Here is a 20,160-nt window from a genome sequence, read left to right as displayed (position 1 = left end):
ACAGATCTTGAGAGAACACCATTCTTCACACAATGTTCCTTTTGGGGGCAGGGAGAGAGGAGAATATAAATGTTTTTATAACGGATTCTTTATTAGATCATCTCTACATTTATAATGACCTTGGTTGGTTGGGATGTGTAAGAAAGAAAAGGGGCCCTTCTTTGTGCCTATGATTAAATCATATTTGACCCCTCCTGATGCCTTTACTCAATCTCCTGGAAGAGTTGCCATTTTATAGTACATAGTCTCATTAACTAATAAAGACTAAATCCTTTGCTTTCTCTTTTTCTTTGCAAAACAGGCTAGCCTCACAGTAAAACCAGAAGAAGTGGGAAAGAGTTGCAAATTAAGAAAAATCTCTGACTGAACAAAACCCAAAATGATTTATCCTCTTAAATGACAGATGTACAATAAACACTGTGTTATTTAATTTGAACTAAAACTTTATTGGTATATAGTAAGTGACTGCTTATACCAACTGCTCATCTCTATAATAAATGAAGTTTTGGAATGCTGATCTGAATTGTGTTATTGTGAAAAGAGGCCCCCAAACAATGCTGTGGCAAAGTCCTCGACAAAATAGCACTGATTTCCAAGAAGTCATTTCTGGTTGTATTAATTCACAAATTCACAAATTCCTAGATCCCATATGTAGCAAAATCCTGCTTATATGGCATTTTATCATTTCAAAACTTCACTAGCTAATACTTTCCAGTCTTCACCAGCAAAGATATAACTTGTTTCCCATGTATCTTTCATTTCCCTTAAAACATTTCCTTTCACTTATAATCAACAAAATATTTGTTGATTAAGTAATAATCATTTTTATTCTTCATAATGCTTATGAAGCACTGTAAGATACTAAAGTAACTCTAATTGTAATATACTAAGTTCAAAATAATTTTACTGTTTTAATGTAAAACAGTATATTTTAATGTATATTCTATTTCATAAAATTCATGGTTCACATATGAAATTTAGGCTGAGGCTGCTTTCAATGAATTGTAATGCTTGATTAAATGTGCAGTTGTTCTAAACCTTTTAAGAATCATGGACCCCTTTGATAAGCTGATGAAACCTGTGTTTGTGCCATTTCTTCCAAAGGAAAAAACATTGTACATACAATTATGAACATATTTAATAACATTTCATGGGAGTCAAGACATCCTGAAGGTGCCAGAAGGACATGTCACATCTCACTTATGCCAGGAAAAACGAATATCTGCTCTTTTAAATCTTAGATGGAAAGTTAATAAAGAATTTGATCACAATCACCCATACTACTTCCTTCCAGATAAATTTTTTTTTTTTTTTTTGGTCCGCGGGCCTCTCACCGCTGTGGCCTCTCCCGTTGCAGAGCACAGGCTCCGGACGCGCAGGCTCAGCGGCCATGGCCCACAGGCCCAGCCGCTCCGCGGCAGGTGGGATCCTCCCGGACTGGGGCACGAACCTGCGTCCCCTGCATCGGCAGGCGGACCCTCAACCGCTGCGCCACCAGGGAAGCCCCCAGATAAATTTTAAGCTAACATTTCAGTAGTTAAGGATGATTCTGTAAATCATCTGTACAAAGAATTTATATTTAATGTGTTTTTCAAAATTATTTTAGAATTACAAAAAAGTTACGAAAATAGTACAGAGTTCCCATATATCCTTCATCCAGCTTCTTCTAGTGTCTTAGATAAGCATAGTACAATGTTCAAAGCCAGAAGATTAACACTGGCACAATCCTATTAACTAATCTAGAACTAATGAGAATTTCTCCAATTGTCCCACTAATTGCAACACACTCTAAATGTTATTACTTGTAAATCTTAGATTTTATAAATTTTATCATTCTTTCCTTATATTTCTTAAAAAACATCAAATTGTAAACAACCTCAATATTTAACCACAATGAAACAGTCAAATAAATTTCAGTGTCCTTACATTTTGGTATTTATACAATTATTGATATTATGTTTTGAAGATTTTTTTATATGAGGAAATACATAAAATAAAACTTTAGCTTAAAATGCTATACAAAAAACTATGTACAAGATGATTTCAATTTTTTCGTAAATAAATAGATATGTATGTATTTGAACGTGCAGGAAAAAGGCTGGAAGAAAATATACTAACATTTTGACAGTGTTTATATCTAGATAGCAGAATTTTGTGTGGTTTTTAATTTTGTAATTCTTTTTTCTACTTTCTAAATTTCCTACAGTGAGTCACATTTCTACTTTTAATTTTTAAAAATTATATTAAAAGACTCACCTAGAGATAATATAAGTAATTTCCTGATCATATTAGACAATTATTATTACTTTTCTTAGTTGCGATAATGATATTTTGATTCTATAGGAGAATGTTCTTACTTTTTGGAGATGCATCCTGAAATAGGGGTGATTTCGCATGAGCTTCATAATTTACTCTGAATCATGGGTAAAAAGATATATTTATATGGAGAGAAAAGGAGGAAGCAAAATAAATTAACTTCTCCTGCACACTCTCTTCAAAAAAAGGGATCAATTTATCAATTCTGCAGCAAAGACGAAACCCTAGTCACATTGCCTTTATGTCCCTATGTGGAATTATAGACAAAACAAAAACTTACCCATTGTCTGAATTGTTTTATACCTGTAGTCAAATTCATCTTGCAGATCTTCTAAATATTTGGTGTCTTGTTCTGTCATCTTTTTACAAAGAAAACATACTCTGTTTTTACAATTAAGCACGTCAATGCAACAACATCATCCATCATCAGTATTTCAAAATACACAGTTTGGTGCTTGCGATCCCCAGTAATATCCCAGACTAACTATACAGAATCTACATTTCTAAAGCGCTAATGCCCATGAACATTGAATAGCACTAGAAGAACTAGACTGAGGTTGCTCTTCCATTTTCTCTTCCTGAGTGTTTGCAAATTTCAGCATCTTGCCTCTCATTTCTCAGTTAATTCCAAATGATGCAACTAATATCTTTTTTATCGGAGAGTATGGATACTTTTTTCATTTTAGCTCCATACAACTCTGTATTAATGTACCAACTATCTTTTTGCTTAAAATCTCCATTCTCAAACGATATAGTTTATGACAATTGAGTCTAAATTTTTTTCCTCTCTACCTCTTAGAAAAAAAATATCTGTGGCTCCTCTGTGTCTCCTGTTCATTTCTGTCTTTGAGATTTTTACTTTTACTCTTCTCCAAACCTGGTGACGTTTTCCTGCTCAGATATAAAGGTGTCAAGATCTGAGCTGAAGGCTTTTCATATAGTATTATCTCACGTAGTCCTCACAACAGTCCTGTTACAGTGGTTATCCTCACTTTTACAGATGAAGAAGCAGAGGTTTAGAGGTGTGAGGCAGCTTACTCGCCTAAGGTCACATGGCTTCTCACTGATGGAGTCTGGTGTGGAAACCCTAATCTCCAGTAAATTGAAGTTAAAAGCTTCCCACAAAGAAATTTTTTCTAATATGAACATAGTGTGTGAGAGATCTTTATCTTATAACAAATTACCCTATGATTTCTGTACGCACTAACTTTGGGCACACAAGAGAAAGATGCATAGTATGGCGACAACAGCTAGACTTTCCTGGTGTCTGTAAGAGATCACTCACCTGCACACTATTTTTAATGGCAGCCACTTTGTGCTCCACATTCCTCTGTCTTTCTGAAACTGAAGAACTTTGTAAGGATTTCTCCAGAGGTCCCTGGAAAAACAATGTCTTGAAATTTCGATGATGTTGATAAAACAGGTTTATGAAGAATGTAGTATATGTAATATACTTTGAACTGAGGTATGGGTGAGTATGATATGAAATACTCTACAGCCATTAAAAAACATGCTGTAGAAAAATATTTAATGACATACAAGTAGTGTTAAATTGTTAAGAAATAGAGCAAATTATAAGACACCATATGTTTGTGATCTCTGTTGCTTGTATATGTATATATATTTATACTTATTTATTTATTTACAAAAATCTGGATCTATGTATAGACATGTAAACTCAAGTACATGTGACCTGAAGCACACACATCCCAAAATATTATCATGTGCTATCTTTGAGCAGTAAAATTACAGATGATTTTATGGTTAAATTTTGTTCCCCTAATTTTCTATAACAGACCCATATTGCTTTTGAGATTCTATAATATGAATACATGTAATTTAAAAATTAGCATAGTGAAACTACATTAAGTTGGACTTAAATTCAGAATTAGGGATGTTGAATCTGTCAGGATGAGATTTATTTTTACATTGGAACAAAGGGAGTTTGCTAAAGAATATGTAAAAATGTTAGGCTGGTTAAATAGAAAGGCTAACCAGCTACTCCAAGCCCCATTTCTTTTTTTTTTTCATATTAAGTATGATTTTATAACCTTATTTTTCATTCTGTAACACACTGTAAACAGCTTTCTGTGTGATTAAATATATATGAAAATCATGATTTTTAACAGCTGTATTCATTATGTTTGAAGCTGTAAGGTCAGTGGAATGTTGTGAAATGTTTCTGTTGGCTGCACAGAAGGACAATATTGTTTCCTTCTTTTCAAAGAACTTTTTAACAGTAATGTGTTCATCTGAGGCTCTTAAATTCCTTTTCTAAATTCTAAGAGTAGCTTTCTCTTTGATTTATTCTCATGTGTGACATTCTGCACACATCCTTCCCACCACCCGAGTTCAGGTTTCCTGGTCTCCAGCCCCCTTCCTTCTCCTTCGCCCTTTACCAAACTTCAAAGGCAAGTCTGGAGATGTCAAGGCTCTCCCATTTTGCTCACCACCAACTACAGTAAAGTCCAAACTCTGGTGCTAACCACTTTGGGCTCCAAATGTGATCTAGCTTCATTTATGCTTTACTTTCCCTAGTGGGGGAGAAGCCTCTATGTCCCAGGCAGGTAAATGAAGAAGCAACCCTTTCTCTTCCCCCTTATTCTACCCACTTCACCCCAAAGGAGAGGATGGTTTATAGCAGGGGTCCCCAACGCCAGGGCCATGGACCACTACCAGTCTGCACCGTTAGGAACCGCAAGCCCCATTTCTTGGCCACTCTAATAATCTGGCATTAAGTTCCTTAGATATAACGTTTACGTAGATATCTAGAGTTGAGAGTTAGAATGTCAGTAAGCCCTTCACCTTACACTTGGATGGGGACGTATGATTAGAAAGGATGATGACTTGACTAAGATCTGTAGCAAATCAGTGGCAGAATCTCAAGTGGAACCCAAGTCCTTGACTGTCAATCAAGTGTTTTTTCAACTACATCACATTCTTCAGATGGGTAAAGCCTTTGTAAAATTCACTCTCATTTTGGCCCCCATTATTTGTATTTGTGTGTGTGTGTGTGTGTGTGTGTGTATCTCCCTATATTTGTCTACTGGTTCAAAATTTACAAACTAGTGTTTCTTTTGTGGTAGTATGTAGCACTAGCTGATTATTTGTGGAATGATTTTGACGAGCATCTATTCAAATAAATGTTTCTAATTTGCCTGATACCTGACATATGAAGAGAACAACAACACCACACACACACAGACAAAATGACTAGAGATAAGAGGGCTACGAAAAAGGACAGCTCAGAATATATATGAGAATATCATATATTAGTAACAGCATCTCAATGTTCACCCAAAAAGCACTGAATCAAACTATATTTACTTTAGAAACTCACTAACTTTAGATTTTAAATTAAATAAAGGTGATACCATTCTTCTTTATCATCTAAAAAATAAGAGTAAGTTGTTAAAGCTTCATACTTCTCTAAAAACAACCATAACCTGACAGCAACTAAATCTGAGAACTTTTAATAGTTGAAAAAAGATACTTTTCTTGGATCTTCAAAAATAAATACACTAGTGTGATTTACTAACTTATAGAGTGTGACATGTGGAAAGTTGATTATTCACAGGCTCTTTCCTTTTCAAAAGGATTAACTGCAAAAGTATTCCCAGGGACTTCATATTCCTCTACTTATCTTTAATGGGGGCCCTGAGTTCATTCAGCATAGTGGGATAAAATATAATCTAAAATATTATTGGCAAGGCAAAGCACACTGAAACAATAAACAAGCAAATATTTATGGAGTTTCTGTAAGACAAAATTCCTGCTCGTGGAGTAGTTTGGACTTGTGGGGTAGGAAATTGGGAACTACTGAAGGGTTTGCGCAAGATCAATCCCTGAGGATAAACATGCTGAGAGAAACAGAGCCTAAATGGTAGTTAGGAATTCAGCCCGGAGGTGGTTACTCTATTCCTCAACTGATATAGTAAGACCACGGACCAGAGTGTGAGCAGTGGAAACAGAAAAGGATGTATAGATAGGATTCCAGAAACAAACTCTGGAAAGACTTGGTAGTTATCTCAATAAGGAGGCAGAGAAAAGGAACTATTCAAAGATAATCCCAAGACCTTGATTCCAAGTGACTGGAAGGATGACGGGACCATCAACATAGGTAGAAGAAGATGGCTGGAAAGAAGACTAGAATTTCTGTTTCAGAAAAACTGAGTTCCAGGTGATAACAAGATTACAATGGAAGAAAATGTTACCTGAACAGGCATGTTGGCTGCAGCCAATATTCTCCTCTCTTCCCTTAAACAATTTGAAATAACCACAGACACATGCATCGGATTTCCATGAAATTTTCCCTGAAAAAAAGTGAAAAACAACACAAAATCTTCAATATATACATCACTATTTGCAAATCAAAAATAATCTCCAAATAAATATGTGAAATTATTTGGGATTTGTTTCAACAACCTATTCTATTATAAAACCACAGAAACTAATATTGTGAATGTAGATGCCTATGCAGCATATTGCTGTCTCTAAAAGTTATTTTTAATAATTAAAAATAGTTCTTGAGCACCTCTGTAGGAAAGGCCCTGAACACACACTCAGGAGGATCAGTTTACTTTGGGCTTAGGATAAGTTTTACAAGAGTTACTTCTTTGTAAATTATTATGAACTAGGGTGGTCCCAGCTGTTCATTTGTTAACTCTGTACTACATGGTGTGCCTAACGCATTTCTTTTGGCCCCTGTTTGGTGCTCTTCATGTCAATTAGCTCATAACTATATCGGTATGCTAGAGAGAAACTCTATCACACACATTTTAGCAACAATATTTTTATGACATCTAAGTATATACATTTTTTTATTACCGATGCTAATGGTTCAGATATTGTAAACTGGCAGCCTGTGGGTCTAATTCAGCCATAAGGTATGTTGTGTAAGTTGAAATATTGTAATCCCTTCAGGGGAACATGTACTACCCATAGTTTCCATAGTATCCAGCACTGAGTGACCTAGACACTCATTTATTTTACCTGCCAGGCACCTATAGGTTTTCTTGGTTTACAGGATTAATTTGAAAAACACCATCATTTTAGTCAGTAGTGTTAAACTTCTTTGTTACTAGACCCTTCCATGGCAGGATTAACAGGAAACACAATAAATGTAGACAAATGCCTTTATTTAGTTTCCCTCTGCCCTCCTGTCTGAAGGAGGTGCTAATTATCCGTGAAATGGCCAAAGGGCAATAGCAGAAAAGATAAAAGTGGAAAATTAATAATCAAAAGTAGATTATACAGACTAGTAAACCAAAGGGTCTTTCTTGGAAAGAAATGAGGTTATTGGTTGTAAACATTTTTAAGGCCTTGACCATGGCCACAATTTTATTAGATGATGCATTCTAATTAGCATTTCTATTTGCAAAACCAGGGTAAACACCAAGTATCTGGTTTCCTGCTTTTCCATATTCTATAGCTTTTAAAACATTTTTCCCCTTTAAATGAGAACACTCCGAAAGAAAAAAACAAAATTGAATTGACAGAAACTCTTAAGGTAAAGAAATTAAAATTATCCTATTCATTAAGCAGGGATACCAAATTTCTGATTCCTGCATGCTGACAATTTCAGGTTCTCCCTAGTTTGAATTTGTTCTTGTTTTTAAAATTTCCCATTGATTTGTTTTCCCATATACCTTCCATTTAACTCACCAAGAAAAGCTATGTTTGCTCATTTTGCCTTTATTTTTAAAATATTCCACTGATGAAAATAAAGGGTTTCTCCCAGGGCTAATTTGGAGACTGCTATCTATGTAACGTTGAAAGCTTTTCCTATCCAAGATCAGGAGTTCCTCTAAGATCCCAAGAATCACCAATATTTGTCTTTGTTTTTCTCATTGTTACAGGAGTTCTTCATTGTTGATTATCCAGATACTATCTTTCAGCATTTCTCAGCTCCTTTGTCTATACTTTTTCATTTTTCTTTCCTGCTTGAATTTCTTCTACCTTCCCTTTCAGATTTGGTTTCCCCCTTGTCTTGTGAGGTTAAATTATTCATTTTTTCTCCTTTGTTAAGAGTAAAGAATCACTATTGTTTTTATCCAGGCTATTTTTTCACTTTCTTTTTGCATTTTTCCTAACTTAGCTCTCACTTAAATGTATGAGATGAAAACATCTTATGGAAAATTGACCGCTATAGATTCAAAACCAAAGTAGCACTTTTTTTAATGATCAGCCTTTTAAAATTTATTTTTTATTGAAGTATAGTTGATTTACAATGTTGTGTTAGTTTCAGGTGTACAGCAAAGTGATTCAGCCATATATGTATAATTCTTTTCCATTATAGGTTATTACAAAATATTGAATATAGTTCCCTGTACTATACAGTAGGTCCTTGTTGTTTATCTATTTTATAGATAGTAGTGTGTATCTGTTAATCCCAGACTTCTAGTTTATCAACCCCCCTCCACTTTCCCTTTTGGTAACCATTAGTTTGTTTTCTATGTCTGTGAGTCTCAAATTAGCATTTTAAATTTTCGTTATCAAAGATGTAGTTATGCTCACCTTTCAGTAGTTACCATGTATATGGACCATGGACACCACCCCCCCAAAAAAAAGCACAAACAGAAAAACAGAAATAACAAAAGAAAACCCACCCCTAAGTGTGTGTTGGTGGGAGGAAGGACGGAAGAGAAATTGCCCTTTTTCTAGCGTGTGTCTGTCTCTCTTACGTGTAGGTACTGCAAATATCTTCTACTCTGTGGCTCTCTTTTCACTATTAGTGTCAATAAATAGAAGTTTTTAATTTTAGTGAAGTCAAATTTATTAACTCTTCTGTTTATGGTTAGTGCTTTTTATGACTTAAGAAATCTTTCCCTAATCTACAGCCATGGAGGTTTATTCCTATATATATATTAAGCCATTAGCATTTCTTTAAAATGTGCACCACTATTACCTACATTCTGTGAGTTTTGATGCTGGCACTTCCTTGATTTTACCAGAAGTTTTCAACAGAAAGTTTTCAGACAAGAACCAGGACTCACTCACATTCCTTCTGCAAATGGTCCTGAAATGATTTGATGACTGAAGCATTGAGGGTTGTAGTGGCCTAGTCATACCATCATGATTCACAACCATTATACTTTTACATGAAATTATTAGGCAACTGTTCAGATACATGTCCATAAAGTCACTGAGAACTAGACTATATAGCAGGTTCCTAGATGTCTCTTCCAGAAGATGTCTAACCAATACTCTGTCAGCTCAACCACCACCTGTACTCTTTTGGTTCACTCCTAATAACATCTTTGAAGAAGTTCTTATTCGTAGACATTGTTTACAGTTTAAATTAAATATGGTGGTACCTTCAGCAGTTGTCAGCTAGGCATAAGATTACAGTGATACACTGCTTTTCATAATCCAAACTCGTACTCTTGATCCTTTTAAAGATCTTTTTGGGGAACCCTCTTACACTTTCGGTGGGAATATAAATTGGTATAGCCACTATGGATAACAGTATGAAAGTTACGGTTAGGGTTAGGGTTAGGGTTAAAAAACCCTAAAAAACCTTAAAAAACTAAAATATAGAGCTATCATACGACCCAGCCATCTCACTCCTAGGCATATATCTGGAGAAAACCATAATTTGAAAGGGTGCATGCACCCTAATGTTCACTGCAGCGCTATTTACAATAGCCAGGACATGGAAGCAACCTAAATGTCCATCAGTACAGGAACAGATAAAGGAGATGTGGTGCATATATACAATGGAATATTACTCAGCCATAAAAAGGAATGAAACAGTGGCATTGGCAGAGATGTGGATAGACCTAGAGACTGTCATACAGAGTGAGATAAGTCAGAAAGAGAAAAATAAGTATTGTATAATATTGCTTATATGTACAATCTAGAAAAATGGTACAAATGACCTTATTTGCAAAGCAGAAATAGAGTCACAGATGTAGAGAACAAACTTATGATTACCAAGGGGGGAAGGGGAGGGTGGGATGAAGTAGAAGATTGAGATCGACATATATACACTACTATGTATAAAATAGATAACTAATGAGAACCTATTATAGCACCGGGAACTCTACTCAATGATCTGTGGTGACCTAAATGGGAAGGAAATCTAAAAAAGAGTGGATATATGTATACGTATAACTGATTTGCTTTGCTGTACAGCAGAAACTAACACAACACTGTAAAGCAACTATATTCCAATTTAAAAAAATAATAAAATTTAAAAAAAATCCTTTTGCATTGACAGTGTAATTTTGTCTTGTCAAAGAAAACCACCCCCAATTCCCAGCATTACCTATTTGATTAAACACATATTTTAATTTTTCCTCAATGGCATCATGCTGGAAGTTAAGTGCATTCTGTTCAAAATCAGCAGGAAGTTTCTGATAAATGGATATTATACATCTTAATGATAATCCTGTGCAATGCATGATTCATTTACTCCAGCCTGCTATTGTGCTGAGATTTTATTCATCTATTGTGAGGAATTTGCTGATTTCTCTTGTCACTGTTGCTGTGTGTATGATAGGCAATCCTTTTGCATGAGTCTCAATAATAAAATATAATACAGCTTCTACTAGTGGACATCTTCCTTCCTTTCTTACATCCTGCAAAGCACTTTATTGTTGCTTTCTAAGAAAATATGGAATTTAGGACCATCCATCCAGTGACTATTAACTTGCTTAACAAATATCAAATTATGCCCTGCTGATTTGTTCCTGTCTCATTCTGCATACATGAAAACTATTTGTTTCATTCCTAAATCACAGTATTATACTGACGACACTTAAACAGCAATTAAATTCAATGTGTTGTACCAACTGTGCACATAATTCAACTGAAGTGACAACAACATGAATAGCTATGACCCAATTTTACATCACAGGAAATGGCAATGCCATTGTGATTGCTACCTGACAATAGCAATTAAGAGATGCTATCGAATATAAGATGAGTTTTGATTTCAGAGATGATAAAATGCAGAAAAAAGTTGTCTTAGAATCAACAAATGTGCTATTTTATGATTTTTTTCTGCTTTATGCTAAATTCCTTGGCTTTCCTTCAAATTCTACTACCTTCCATCTAATTTCTAAATTTGACTTGTCACTAAAGAATGACTAGTTCATCTCCTTTTTTCCCCCCAGGTGGTCCAAGGAGTACCAGAGTCAGAGGTAAAGGAAGTGATAAGGCTGCTCAAAATAACCTCCTCCGTTCAGGTGGCACAAAATTTGAGATTTCACAACTAGACTTTCACTCTTTTGAATTTCTTCCCCCAGGATCCCCTTTAGAATGCAAAGATATGAGGGAGAGTTAACACTACATTTAATTAATTTCCTCTGCATTGTTAAGGATTTATCAGATGTGCTCTCTGGCTGCAGTGACTTGGCACCTGCAGGTTGAGAGTAATGGGTCCCAGGGCAAATAAAAGAAGTTTCAGGAGAGCCTTGAAAGAGGAAGGCAACAGTAACCAAAGGGGAAGTAGGATTCTGAAGAAATATGTAGCCAAAAACTGTCTGAGCCTAGATTTCTCTAGAAGGTAACCCTGAGACAAAGATTCCAGTGCAAGAAATATAAATGGGAGTTCATCCCAAAACACACAGTTATGGGAGTGGGTAAGTGAGAGGAGGAAGAGAAGGCATCCAGTAAAGGGTGTGTTATCCAGCCATTGGCTAAGATTGGCTGGGAACCCTGGGAATAGGGTAGAACATGTGCCTTAGAGTTATCTGCCCAAGGCCTTTGGGAACTGGAGTATTTTTACATCAGCTCTTGTCGTTATTAGCCCTAAAGCAAAAAGACACAGATGCTGGCATTTTTAAGTCCACCTGATTGAACTAAAATGATAAGGTCCAAGGGATATAGGCAGGGAAGTCTGCTATTCCAGCTCTCCTCCTAACCTCAATTTGAGAATTTTTTTTTTTTTTTGCGGTACATGGGCCTCTCACTGTTGTGGCCTCTCCCGTTGCGGAGCATAGGCTCCGGACGCGCAGGCTCAGCGGCCATGGCTCACAGGCCTAGCAGCTCCGTGGCATGTGGGATCTTCCCGGACCGGGGCACGAACCCGTGTCCCCTGCATCGGCAGGCGGACTCTCAACCACTGCGCCACCAGGGAAGCCCGAGAAATTTTTGACTTCTCATTTTTTAAACTACCTACAACCATACTACACTCAAATGTTGATATTTCTTCTTTTATGGTACCTCTGAGATATGAAGCAGTTGTCTCCAATTACAGAGTAAAATGTTTTCATTCACGTTTTTATTGGCAATCTGCAATCCACTGCACACTTCTGGCTGCCAGCTCACTCTCTCCCCTTTTATCATCCCAAGTACTGCTGTTAAATCATGTTTATCCTTGCTCCTTACCAGTGTCAAACACACTGGCTATGACAACACGCTCTCAGCTTCAGCCTCTTATTGTTTCCTTCCCTTTGTTCTGAGCACACGATTTTTCTTAATGGCTTCTTCCTAAGGTTTCCTCACTAGAATCATAAGGATATGTCTACGGTGAAAAAAAAACTACTAAATTGAAGAAGAGCTAATCCAGTTGTCTTAAGGCTGATTTAGATGTAGAATGGTCAGTCTAATAGATTTAAAAAGCAATTTTCTTTCATGATAATTAAAATAACAATAAGGTACCACTCCACATCTATTAGGTTAAAATTCAAAACGCTGACCTCACCAAATGCTGGTGAGGATATGGTGCAACAGGAACTATTAAATGGTACAGCCACTTTGGAAGACAGTTTGGCATTTTCTCACAAAGCTAAAAATACTCTTATCATACAAACCAGCAAACATGCTCCTAGGTATTTACCCAAATGAATTAAAAGCTTATGTTCACATAAAAATCAGCATACAAATATTTATAGCAACCTTATTCATAATCATCAAAACTTGGAAGCAACCAAGATGTCCTTGAATGGGTGAATGGATAAGCAAACTGTGTAGATTTCTATGACGGAGTATTATTCAGTGATAAAAAAGAAATGAGCTGTCAAGCTACACAAAGACATGGAGGAAACTTGAACACATATTGCTACGGGAATACTGTAAGGCAAAACTATGGAGACAGTAAAAAGATCAGTGGCTGCCAGAGGTTTGAGGGGAGGGATGGAGGGCTGAGTGGAGCACAGGGGATTTTCAGGGCAGTGAAACTATTCTGTATGCTACTGTGATGGTGGATACATGACATTAGGCATTTGTTAGAACTCAAAGAACTATGTAACACAAAGAATGAACCCTAATGTAAACTATGAACTTTAATAATAATGTATTATTGGTTCATCAATTATAACAAATGTACAACACTAATAATTCAAGATGTTAATAATAGGGGAAAGTCTCTGCCAGGGGTTGGGGGGAGAGGCTAAGGGAGTATATGGGAACTCTCCGTACTTTCCACTCAATTATTCTGTAAACTGAGACAGCTCTAAAAAAAAAAAAAAAAAAAAAAATTAAGCCTATTTTTAAAAACTGTAATTCTGAAGTCACAGTTCTCACATATCTTTGTGCTATTCCTTTTGCCAGGAATGAACAAATTCAAATGACTAGAGTTGCCTGCCTCTCTTGTTCAGTTAGTTTTAAATTCTCTCATCACCACAAAGATTTTCTTGATAAAAGAGAAGTGAGGTATAGATTCTCCATGGATACAAATAATTAATGTCCCATTTCTATTTATGCTAATAATAATACAACCATCTTAAAACAAACTAACTAAAAATTAACTGCAGGTATAGTTTGTCTTGGTCTATTTTTTAAATTAAAAGAAAATACTTCTTAGGGGCTTCCCTGGTGGCGCAGTGGTTGAGAGTCCGCCTGCTGATGCAGGGGACACGGGTTCGTGCCCCGGTCCGGGAAGATCCCACATGCCGCGGAGCGGTGGGTCCGTGAGCCATGGCCGCTGAGCCTGCGCGTCCGGAGCCTGTGCTCCGCAACGGGAGAGGCCACAACAGTGAGAGGCCCGCGTACCGCAAAAAAAAAAAAAAAAAAAGATAATACTTCTTAAAGGCATCAAGTATGTTTTTTATAAATTTGGAGTCTATTTCTGGCAGCATGTTGTATGTCTGTGAAGGCTTAACTCATCCTAGACAATTGCTCTGTGAAGCAGCTGGAGCATTCTCTATATAAAGTCAGGGGAACCTGCATTTGTGGCTGTTACTAGCTGTGTGACCTTAGGCAAGTCACTTCTTAACCTTCATTACTCTAATTGCCCCTTAGTCAGTTGAGATATTAATACTTATCATTTGTCATAGAGTCATTGTGAGGAGCATGCCAGACAATTGAGAAAGAGCTTTGTAACTTGTAAAACGCTCTAAAAATAGAAGTTTTCTATGTTGCCTCATCAGGGTGTTAGGAGAGTTTAAAGCTCATAAATGGTAAATCAGTAAAAACAAGACAAAAATCTTCTTATTAGTTTCACAGAAAGGAAGAAAACTGATTAAGAAGCCAATGAACACCGAGTTGTATTCTGGGAAATATATTTACATGAATACAAAATAAACTCCAGAAAAAGGAAGATTATGTATTGGGGGTTTTCAAAACATTAAAGAGTAGGGACTTTCCCAGCATTTCTTTAGGATTAACTTGCACACGGGCACAAATGCATTAAAAGCTGCTTTAAATAAAAACTCAACTCATACAAGCTAGCAATTAGAAATAATAATACAGTGCTCCCACCTGAGCATAATTCATAACATCTTTGGAAGAAAATGATCAATACTACGTTTTCTATGCAAAGAAAAAGGCCTGGGAAGGAATGTGACGAACTCTCATTAATGATCATCCTTGGGGAAATGGGATTGGGTGGCTGGATATTTTCACTTTCACCTCAATTCTTTGGTATTGTTGGAATTTTAAAAAATAATTAAGCATGTGTTACTTATATGATTAAAACGAAATAAGTAGTGATAAATTACACATATATACTCCATATCAGATCTTTCTCTTTGCTTTATTTATGCAAAGGTTTTTGTAAAAGATGAATGTTGGCTTTGAAAATTTGTTATTCAGGTGAGAAGAGAAAAAAGGAGAGTCGGGGGCTTCCCTGGTGGCGCAGTGGTTGAGAGTCCGCCTGCCAATGCAGGGGACACGGGTCCGTGCCCCGGTCCGGGGAGATCCCACATGCCGCGGAGCGACTGGGCCCGTGAGCCATGGCCGCTGAGCCTGCGCGTCCGGAGTCTGTGCTCCGCAACGGGAGAGGCCACAACAGTGAGAGGCCCGCGTACCGCAAAAAAAAAAAAAAAAAAAAAAGGAGAGTCGGAACCTAGTTAGATCATTATGATGACTAAAATTCAATGCTTTTGGGGAACTCAGAGTCTTGTAATTGAGATAAATGAATTGCTTAATTCAATATGACAGGAAGAGAACAAGGTAGATGCTAACAAACTCTACCTATCATTTATATGTTTGAACATAACAATAACAGAACCTGTCATTTACTGAATACCTATTATATGCTGGGTGCATTATAAAAGCTGACAATAGCCTGCAAGGTACATATTAGGAAGCCCAGAGGTCATGTCATTTGTGAAAAGTCATAGAATTCAGAAGCTAAGGTGAAGGAGCTCTTCAAAAACCAGATTTATCTCATTCCACAAACTATGACCTTTCCAAATCACTACTGCTTTATAAAAAATGCATTCCTTGTTTATTTAACTGGACCCCTACAGCCACAGGTGCATTTAACTTTATTTTCCCTGGAAATTATCTTTATAGTATTTCCTATGATAAATCTGTTCAAGGATTAACCTTTCTTTATGGAACCTCAAGATAGTTGCAGTGGTTAAACAAACCAACAGAAAATTACCATGTGTTTGATTGTAAAATTATTAAATCACTTTTCCTGAGATGACTTAGGTCTTAATAACCTCTGGCAGTTATACTTGCTATTTGTAGAGGCAATCTGACATGGACCCTGAGTGTCCCTGTGTGATCTTGCTGGTATGCCAAGAATACAAAGCCCTGACCACTCATCACTCGTCTCATTTTTCGGGGTTGTATTTGCAGCAAGCAACCTTAAGTGATGAGCTAACGTCTCCCCCCAGCTAAAGAGCAGGCTTGCTGCCCCTAGCTATAAAAGCAGTGAATTCCTCAAGCTAATTGTTCCTCTCCTGTTACACAACCCACTGAGTGTGCTGGATCTGTGTCACCCCTGTAGGACCTGGGGGACATGGGAAACCAATGCAAATGGGCATGAAGCTCTGACTACTACTTTTGCTGTGAATAATAAAGTCTTTGCCACTGATCCGGAAGTCTCATGTTTTATCTGGCACCCATGAAACAATAACAAGCTCATTTGTTAGTTTGAGAGGAAGGTAAAATTCTAGATCTTGCACACGTCTCGATACCAATTTGTATCATAAAACTTATCACATAGCATTTCCATTATTTATTTCTATGTCTTATTCCCCATCTATACTCAGCATCTTTCAAAATCAGGAACTGGTCTTCTTCAAGATGGAACTTGAAGTAGCTGTCACCTTATAGGAACCTGATAAATGCTTGTTGAATAATCAAATGAGAAGATAAATAAATTACAATAATTCCTTCCTAACTGAGAAAAAATAGAAAAAGCATATTATTCAATCGCAGTGTTGGTAAAGATGCTGTCTTTAAATCCTTCTCGAGTTTTTATTAGTCACCTAACCCTAGTAGCCAGGAAGATATAAAAGAGTCTTGAGATTAGTTGGAAGAGGACAGCAAGGCATGAAATATTCCTGGAGATGGCAACTTTGCTTCTCAAAGACCTGATGGTATCCTCACCCTGGTTGACCACTGTCACTGGTAGTGAGGCTGCCTTTGGGAGATGTGAACAGTGGAGATGATGCTCTGAGTCTCCTGCTCTCTGTATGGTAAGACACATCCTTTACTGATAGTAAAAGAATCAATGTCCTTTGCTTATGTCTAGTAGGATCCTTCAGTCACCCTTTCACCCTTGCTCTCATGATAACAAGGATACATCATCATTATAATCGAAGAATATTTAGACGAGAGTATAAAGACAAGAAAATGGAATCCTAAATGTAAATATTGATAAAGAAGGTATACACACATCTCTCTTGTTGAGGATGTAAGTGTATATCTAGAAAAAACGAGACTAATAAAAAATTCTAGAATGAATAAACAAGATGACACTTTTTTTCTACACTGGCAATAATCATCTCAGACTGACAATGGGGATAATGTTGCATTCAAAATAGTAAGGAAAGTATTTTTAAAACTTAGGAAAAAATTAACAAGAAAGGTACACATTTTACATCAATTAAACTAGGGTCATACTAAAGACTTTAAACATGATCTGAGATGGCATAAATTAAAAACACAACATAGAATAAGCATAACAGAATTTTAGGATTGGGACTTTATCCTAAAAATGTTAATTATTCCAAAATGAATACATATATTTAATGCAATTGAAGTTAGACTTCCAAGAGTTGCTTTTGGAGGACTTGGATTGAAAGAAAGAGGCAATAAAGTTCATATGAAAGAAATGTTGCACAACAGTTAAGAAAATTACAAAAGCTAATTAATTTTTTAGTGCTTAAAATACATCAGGTAATTTTCTAAGTGTTCTATGTTTTATTTCATTTAATCTTCACAGCAACTGTTTGTGATCAGTACTATCATCCTGATTTTACAGGTAGGTATGCTGAGATAGAAAGATGTGAAGCAACTTGAAGCCAAGATTCAATTTGACTCCAGAGTGTGTGCTTGCAACCAATTAATCACCAGGTCATTGTCTCCAAGTTGAGGGGAGGAGGACTTGCCATACAAGATCCTGAAATATACTGCAAAGTGTAGTATATTTATTTATAAGGTATAAATATACTATATAACTTACATTATAATCAATAGCTTTGACATATAACTAGACTAGCGGAGCATAACAGAGGGTGGTGGAGAATTATTACATGAGAAAATTAACATGCAAAAAGATGGCATTTCAGTTCAGTCGGGAAAAAATGATTATTTAAAGAATCTTGCTAGTATAATTGTCTATCAATCCAGAAGAAAAAGTTGGATCTCTATAGAAAGAATTCTATGTAGATGAAAGACAATTTTTAAAGAAAAGTTAGAATAAAATTCAGGAAAACATGTATAATTTAAGAGTTGGGAGACTTTTAACCAAGGCTAGACCCCTCGAAACTATACAAAAAGGTGGATTTTTCACCACATTTAAAGATTTTTTTGTATGGAAAATGTGTCATAAAGCCAAAAGACTTATGATAGATTGAGGTAAATATTAGTAACTCATATGAAAGAGTTATTTACCATAAAAATATTTTTAAAGTAACATTTTAATATATAAAGAACCCTTCAAAATTGATGAGAGAGCGCAATAGAAGAAAGTGAATGGGGAATTGACAAAGTGCACATCCAAGTAACCAATAAATGTGAAAAAGAATGCCCAGCCTCACATGTAGCCAGAGAAAAGCAAAGTAAAAAGAGATACTATTTCCTAACAATCAGGTAGGCAAAAATGAAAAGGAATGAAAATACCTGCTATTAATGGAGTTATGGGAAAGAGGGTCTTCATACACTTTGCTGATGGAGATGTGAATTTTACAACCTATTTGGAAAGCAATCTTGACAATACCTATTAAAATTTAAAATACTTATATCAATACCTTTGACTAGTAAATACATTTCTAGGAATCTATCCCATAAAAATAAGAGCACTAGCCCATATGAACACACCCACAAGGTTGTTTGTTACAACAGTATGGTAGAGAAAACTGGAATTAAAGTGCTTGCTCCACTAATGGGAATGGCTCAATAAATTATGGCACATCCACTCCATGGACCATTTGCTACTATTAACATCCAGAGATTTCTGTGATATAAAGTTTGGAAAGCAGAGAAATTAACAAAACTTCTCATTTACAAAATTCCGTAAAAACACACACAATAGGGACTTCCTGGTGGCACAGTGGTTAAGAATCCACCTCCGATGCAGGGGACATGGGTTCGAGCCCTGGTCTGGGAAGATCCCACATGCCGCGGAGCAACTAAGCCTGTGAGCCACAACAACTGAGCCTGCGCTCAAGAGCCCATGAGCTACAACTACTGAGCCCGCGCACCACAACTACTGAAGCCTGCATGCCTAGAGCCTGTGCTCCGCGACAAGCCACCGCCATGAGAAGCCTGCACACCGCAACGAACAGTAGCCCCCTCTCCCCACAACTAGAGAAAGCCCGCGCACAGCAACGAAGACTCAACGCAGCCAAAAATAAAATAAACAAAAAACGAACACACACAATATACATGGGGATAAATTATACATGTTCCCATTTTATTTATAAATCAGATCTAGGTATGGAAGAGTGTCCATTGATTGTTAACACTGATGCCTTTGGGGGTGACGGTGTGGATAGAGGTAAGGGAAAAAGAAAGGAAAAAAAGTTTGTAATAAAAAAGCAGCATGTTTTATGTCTAATTTATGGTAAATTATATGTGAGTGTGCAGTAAAAACATGAAAAGATAGTGACAAAAATGATAATGGTGGTTATTTTATTTTGGTGGAATTTTAGGGGATTTTTAGTTTCTTCTTAGACTTTTCACTATTGTTTGAATTTTTACAAAGATTTGTGTTATTTAAGCAATTGGGGGAAAACTAGAAAGCTATTTTCTTCATATCAAAAAAGACCATAGTACATATATTAGAACATATTAGTCTCTTCCAATTGTATCATTGACTCTCTTCGATCTTGAAATTTTAACAGTTTCTGACTTTTTTTATTATAAAATGTGTTTATTGAAATTATTTTCCTATGTATTGAATGTTTTAAGAGCTGCAAATGAAAAGATTTGATAATAAAGCAGTTTAATTTTTAATTCAAAAAAAAGACCATAGTAAAAACTTTTTAAATTAAT

General features: G+C 36.2%; 1 protein-coding gene across 1 annotated transcript in view; it reads right to left on the bottom strand.

Annotated features, from left to right (window-relative positions):
- STAT4 (signal transducer and activator of transcription 4) overlaps window positions 1-20,160 on the bottom strand; it is a 91,784-nt gene that overhangs the window by 32,086 nt on the left and 39,538 nt on the right. Inside the window, exons 4-6 of the mRNA XM_022567280.2 lie at window positions 6,531-6,629; window positions 3,602-3,694; window positions 2,597-2,675 (exon numbers count right to left, since the gene is read on the bottom strand). Of these exons, the coding sequence (XP_022422988.1) occupies window positions 2,597-2,675; window positions 3,602-3,694; window positions 6,531-6,629 (271 nt within the window). The remainder of the gene's footprint in view (window positions 1-2,596; window positions 2,676-3,601; window positions 3,695-6,530; window positions 6,630-20,160) is intronic.

Source organism: Delphinapterus leucas, chromosome 8 (genome assembly GCF_059928025.1).
Source record: "Delphinapterus leucas isolate spDelLeu-1000000601 "Yukka" chromosome 8, BTC_Dleu_Yukka2, whole genome shotgun sequence".
NCBI lineage: Eukaryota > Metazoa > Chordata > Mammalia > Artiodactyla > Monodontidae > Delphinapterus > Delphinapterus leucas.
This window is presented reverse-complemented; position numbering and strand designations above follow the sequence as displayed.